The sequence below is a fragment of the Megascapheus bottae genome, chromosome 17 (genome assembly GCF_031878675.1).
Source record: "Megascapheus bottae isolate mThoBot1 chromosome 17, mThoBot2.hap1, whole genome shotgun sequence".
In the NCBI taxonomy this organism is placed as follows: domain Eukaryota; kingdom Metazoa; phylum Chordata; class Mammalia; order Rodentia; family Geomyidae; genus Megascapheus; species Megascapheus bottae.
In genome coordinates, this window is record NC_143525.1 from 40235587 (window position 1) to 40242406 (window position 6820).

The 6820-nt window shown below is 40.5% G+C and overlaps 1 protein-coding gene across 1 annotated transcript; it reads right to left on the reverse strand.

Moving 5' to 3' along the window:
* Positions 1-6159: 6159 nt before the first annotated feature.
* On the reverse strand, positions 6160-6441 carry Smim36 (small integral membrane protein 36). Its single transcript, XM_090351738.1, has one exon. The coding sequence runs from the start codon at positions 6439-6441 to the stop codon at positions 6160-6162; it is 282 nt and encodes a 93-aa protein (XP_090207864.1).
* Between the last annotated feature and the right edge of the window lie 379 nt (positions 6442-6820).

Consider the following 6820-nt stretch of genomic DNA (forward strand, 5'->3'; position numbering starts at 1 on the left):
GGCTCAAGTGGTAGAGCTCTAGCCTTGAGAAAGTCCAACGACAGTGCTCAGGCCCTGAGCCCAAGCCCAGGACTGGCAAAAAAAAAAAAAAGAGATGAGAGATAACATAGTACATTAAGGACAACAATCACTCATTATATCCTCATGGAATTTTACAAAACATCATTAGCCACACGAAGATTTAGTTCAGACTTGAAAATTGCTTTAAAATGAAAAAAAAAATATTTCCCAGATCAAGTTGAAGTGAGGGATCTCATCTCCACATACCCAGAGCAAAGTCTGTGGTTCAGTGGGTGAGACTGGAGGCAGAGTACTTCTATACACAAAGACAAAATTAGAAGTCATTAGGTGGAAGGTGTATGTCAAAATCATGTATACCAAAAGCTTAATGTAATGCATATAATTGACAAGATTATGCATACATGTTTGTATAACCTTATACAAATGAATACTTAAGTATCTATGCATAAGCATCTATCCTAGATTTTTTTGTCACTGATAGAAATGCATGTTCAAAGACATTAGAGTGTGCATTCAAGTTCCACTTGCCCCAAATGTGCAAAATTGAGGAAATGTTGTTACATACCAAACAATGGGTATAAAGTAGTTAGTAATGTTTTCTTTTCTTCCTGCTACTTGGTAAGCTTCATGAAATCAGAGCTCATTTCTATTGTGGGTGCTGGTATCACCCCTGAATTTGATTCTGAATCAGTGCAAATCAGCGCATAGGAGTATCTGTCGGATGGGTCAGTGGTCTCTGGGTAGGTGCAATTCCTTCAATATAAACTGTACCTCCAACCACAGCTGTGCTTCAAGTGACAGAATCAGAATAGGTAGAACTGAGAATGACAGGGTGTTGGAAATGCCTTCACTTTGTGCAAACAAATAGATCACCCATAAACTTAGATAATTTAGTGCTCTAGTAAATAAACCACAACACGTCTCACAACTGGTGATGATTCACCAGTGTGCTATGACTCTATGGCTTTAATTGTCTTTATAACAAAGTTTATCATTCTTCATAATCTAATCGGTCGGAGCCTTTCATGAGACACGTTTGTATAATCACTGCATAAATAGACCTTTTTCATAAAACAAGAAGAGAAAAATGAGAGAACATGGGGGCAGAGAGTTCAAAAGCAGAAAAGATTTAGGCTACCTCTAAGGACACCTGAATGGTGATATTTGTCACATTCAGTCTTGCCATCTAAAAAACCAGCGATTTCCTTCTCTGCATTTATCTGGTTTTGCTTCTGAGCATAGCTGAAATCATTACTATGGTATGTAAGTTTTCCTTCCAATTGCTATCATGATGGGGCTTTTTCAACTTCTGAGGAGGACAAACAGCTTTTTACTGATAAGACTAGTCTCGGTCAATTCTGAACAGTGCTCCAGATTCCAAATTCCGTGACCACATTTCCACCTGGCTGCTCTTGTGCAATTCTGGGCTGCTGGGAAGAAGTCATGAGCTGCCTCGGGCCAGGTCTGAGCTTCCTGGGCTGGGTGGAACATGGTTTTCTCTCCTCTTGCTTCCAGAGTAAGCCTCCATCCTCTCTCTCTCTCTCTCTCTCTCTCTCTCTCTCTCTCTCTCTCTCTCTCTCTCTCTCTCTCTCTCTCTCTCTCTCTCTCTGGCTTGTCAACTTTTAGAAATGATAGTTTTGGTCACCAATTGCAGGAGTCCTAGATAGAAGAACCAGAGGATCCCAGCAAATGGCTGGAGTTTAATTATATAATGGGTGAGTACAGAGAAGCCTTGAGCAAACATTAAGTACACAAATAAACAAACAAGCAAACAAGCAGTAAGTGTGTGTGCAGATAACTTCCTACTATCTCAGAAGGCTGTAAAATAGCTAAGTATTTTCTTAGGTGATGTCACAAAGCCTTTATCTGGAACTGACAGTCCAAGAAGGTTAAAGTCAAAATGAACAGTGACAACACAGGTGATAGACAGAAGTCCATGTCTTATTTCCATATCTCAGTCAGCTCAGTGATAGATTGCTTGCTTAGCCTGCTTTATAGCTTAACCCTTCCAACAACACACATATGTGCAGACACGTGCAGGCGCGCGCACACACACACACACACCAACCTAAGAAGCTTTCCTGAACACTAGAAGAATACTGGATTCCATCTGCTTCTATTTCTGAGAAAGTTTTATTTTCATCAAGATTATGTCATGTAGTTCACCTCAAAAGTAGAAGCATGAAGTGATGAGCTAGAAAAGGTAGCCATTCTCCTTGACCAAAAGAAGCTTAGGGATGGAGCCCAGGCATTAAAGTCTCAAGGCTGGCAAAAGAAAGAAGGAAGGAAGGAAGGAGAAGGCAAGGGAAGGAAAATGAAAGGAAAGGAAAGGAAAGAAGGAAGAAGAGAAAGGAAAAAGGGAGAGAGAGAAAGGAGAAAAATAAAAGTAGCCATTCTGTATTCTGAAACTGCGTAGATCCTAGGCCGAATGTTAATTCAACATGTGGGAAGTTTAGAAACAAAGCCCCAAATGAGTCAGGCTTCCTGGATTCTACTAGTCTCATCCTGCCAGGGGAAGGGATTAGGCCGTCAGTGGATACTCCCCTGTCTCTCCAATAAAGATAATGGTTTCTCCTTGAAATGTTGAGGTTGATTGAATGAGTTACTGAAGCGAGGAGGTTGGGTCTAAGTAACTTCTCATAGCGATCCTGATGCCTTACTGGGTGAAGGGGGCTTTCCAGCCAAAGCCGAAAAACTTAGAGGTGAGAGATGTCATGCTGCCTAACCTTAGGAGAACTTTGCATAGAGAATACTCTGATTCTGTCCTGATTAAATGGTTTGACTGATCTTAATTATATCAGTCTGTTCTGCGCAAAGATCACATCTGAGGTACTTTGCTTAAGAATTTGGTGTATAAATTAGGGAGTCGAGCAAAATTTAGTCAAGAACAGGAACTCTCTGTCTTTCCAAATTTCTACTGCCTGTGGCACCTTGCTAACCTCATGGCACATCCCCCACAAGTGTCCCCCAATGAACCTGAACTGGCTTGAGTCTGCATGTGAATGATGAGCTTCTGAATTATTTTCAACCTAATCTGTTGGTGTAATAGCAGTGACAGTTTCATTTGACTGGAATCTTGGTATATGCGAGATACTTTATGTATGTCCCTCAGAACCTTCTGTCATTTCATCAGCATTGTATCTGTGTTTTAGTTAAAATAAAGTGTGTAGGAAATTAAGTGATGGATAATAGAACACAGACAACAAGCAGAACTTGGACTAAGCTAGTCTCATGAAAGATCCGTCTTAGAGTCTTCTATTCCATCCTGATATCATCTAGACTACCAGAATGATCTAGCCAAATCATATTTTCCTCCTGATTAAAACTAGGTCATAGAATTCAGAGGAGACAATCTGAAAGTTCATCATATTATTATATTGTCATGTATCGGACAGCTTCCTAGCTAGTACAATCCTAGCATGGGAAAGATCAGTAAAGTGGCCACTGTCTCTTTAAAACCATGGAATAATTAATATGGTAGGCTGCACTTCTGGAATTAAGCTCAAAACCTGCTTCTTATCCTTCCTGTCTTCGTCTTTAAACTGGTTTTGGGGACTGAGCCATAACTCTCATTAGAACATTTGCCTAACAAACATGAGATCCAGAATTCAAATGCCAGTACCACCAATAAAACAACAGATACCCTCATCAGGTGTTATTGCTTTTTTCTTGTAAGAGAGTATAAGGATTAACTTATGTCATGAATAAAAACTCTCCAGCATGTAGCTAGATTCCGACAAATATTTTCCCACCTCTACTTCCTCCTTTTCTTGCCTTGAATGCATTTTGTGTGTTTCCTTCCCATAAGGGATCATGCAAATTAGACCACAAGACTGCATTTGCTTTAATGCAAATTGTACAGGAAGGGAGAGTAATTTCAAGAAGGTGAACTAAGGGAGTTCTTATTCCATAAGGAAGCAAAGTAAGGCAGTGTTGGAAGGTCATGGAACTTCTTATTTCTAGCCTGCAACCCATTCTGCCAGGTTTTAATGGCTAATTTATAAAACATTAGAGTCCCAAAGCGGTGCAACTAATACTTCTATTAGGAAAAATACTTTAATTAAAAGTGAGAAATAATTTAAGAAAGTTTAGAATGCAAGCAGGTAAAGAGATAATGCCATAGAAAGGACAAGGGAAGGTATGGGGGAGGAAGGGAGAAAGGATGGTAGGAATTTAATCACAATTCTGAAGCCAAGTATTTCTGAGAATCACAGTTCTTCGTTCCTTACTCATTGTTGTGACTTTAATGTGGCTTCCAAAAGTTCACGGGTTCGAGACTTAATCCCTAAATGTATGTGTAATGTTCATTGTACATAGGGACTTTGGATAGTAATGAGGATTAGATAAGTTGATGAGGATGGGACTACTATTATGGATTTTAGTGTATTTAGAAGAGTAAGAAAGGAGGAGGAGGAGAAGGTGGAGGAGGAGGCCACAGCAGCAGCAAGATCTTCCTCTGTCTTAACACATGGTACTTTCTGCCTTTTATGAGGTAGCAAGAAGACCCTCATTAGCTGCCTACACCATACTCTTGGATTTCCCAGTCTTCAGATCTCTGAGTTAAGTGAACCTCTATTCTTTGAAGTCACCCAGCCTGTGGACTTTAGTTATACTAAGAGTTTACTGGAATGAAGCACTGGTAAAATTCTTGAAGATAGATATTACAAGATTCTAAGAGTGTATGCTATACGGAAAGATTGTTTCAAATGCTAAGAAGCTGGTTCAGACTTAGAAAACATGAATTTAAACTAGCCATCAAATGCATTTAAGACTGAAACCAGTTCAAAAGGGTTAATTCCAATATTCACTGTGTTTACTTTCCTTCTTTTCTTTTCTTTTTTCCTGTATTTATGTTTTTTGTTTACTATGTTGTTGTGGTTATTAATACTATCACAGTTATTATTTGTGCTTTTATTCTCTTTCTCTTATAATCCATTTTTATCTCTGTTGATGTTGCCTCTTTTTGTAGGTGCTTTGATAAGGTGAGAGTAATGAATTAAAAATGTGAACTAAGGAGTCTAAATTGCATAAGGAAACAATACTAAGGCAGTATTTGAAAGACTGTAACTGGCTCAAATATGGAGTTGAAGCATTATTGAAAGTATTTTTATTTTTTAAAAATTGAATGAGCATGGTGTGGGTGGCTCACGACTCTAATCCTAGCTATCTGAGAGGCCCAGATCTATCGTGTCAAAATTCAAAGACAGTCCAGTCATAAAAGTAGCTGAGATTCTATCTCCAACTCAAAAAATATAACATCCTGAGTTCAGTATCATAATCTGGCCACATACACAAAAAAATGGAATGAATGGTTGCTTCATACTCTTTATTTCAACATTGCATAAGTTGAACATTTATTATTATTCATTACTGTGATGCACTAATATAAAACGAAATGTCAAAATCTGAAAATGAAAGCACTGGGATCATCTCCCTTGTGTGTTACAATTACACTTCCAAGACCAAATAGCAGTCATTGTTGAAGCGGTCAGGACAGCTTGAACAGTCATTCTCTTCAGGTCTATGTAAAGACATTTAAAACTTTATTTCTCACTTGTTCTTCATAATTTTACATCATCTGGCTTTCATAATTAATGGTCTCTACAGTTTTTTTTTCTAGTCTTCCTACCCAAATGACAATTTCTGCAGTTCTCAGCTTCCAGTATATATTTTTTTTTAGGGGGTGGTACTGAGGTAAGAATTCAGGACTTTGTACTTGCTAAATAAGTGCTCTACTGCTGAATCGCACCTCCAACCCTTTGTTTGGATTCTTTCTCAGTTTCTTCCAACACATAGACTACAGTCCCCTGTTTTTCATTTCAAACCATGCTCAGGATGACAAGTGCTTCTCTCTAGTCCCAGTTCCTCACCTTGAAGAATCAGGAAAGGCTAGGGCTCCATGGGCCTTTTTCCATTTGGAAGCTGTGATTGCAGTCCCATAGGGCATCTTACCTTAAACAGTCGCTGTGTCCCCAAAGACTAGAGACTAGATGACTAGAGAGCAGAAGGCAGGGAAAAAACTCCAGCGTCCTTAGCCCTGCAGGACCTGTGTGCAGAGATCACTGGAGCCACAATTAGGAAACAGTTTGGTTTTTTGTGAAAACCCAGAGGTCTCTTCTCCAAGTCCTTTTTCCAGCCTCACACTACTGTGCTTTTCTTCCCTAGCATGGACGGTTCCTTAAAGGGGAGGCCAGGTCCCCTTGCCCAAGGGAAGCCAGAAGCCCTTTGCTGCATCACCACCAGATGGATGGAGGGCTGGGCGTCCACGGTGGGCTCGGGAGCATCCTCCTTGCTGGGGTCCTTGCCTCGGCAGTCATACAGCACGCAGGAGATGAGGAACACCAGGAGCAAGATGACGTAGCTGGCAACCAGGATGATCAGGTTCAAGGTGACAGGGTCAATTTCCAAGTAGAACTCCATCACCTTTCTGGCAGTGCTGACGTGGGTCTAGAGGAAGGCATTTGGGGTCCGTCTGGGCATTACAGGGGGAAAACTGTAGCTCATCACAATAATAATGTGGACTCTGGAAATAAAACTACAGTAATCCCCACTGCTCCAGGAAACCTCCGGGATTAGAAGGCTCAGTTTAATAACTTAAGCTCTTGCTTTTAATACCACAGCTACAGAAACACTGACGTTGTCTCTTATCAGTGTAGTCACACAGTGAGGGTAAAAGAGAAAAGGAGAGTGAGAAAGATGGGAGAGGGGGAAAGGAGAGAAGAGGGGCAGGAGAAGGAGGTAGAGAAGGAGGGAGGAAGGGAGAGGGGGGGAGGGGAGGAGAGGGGAGGAGGGAGAGAGA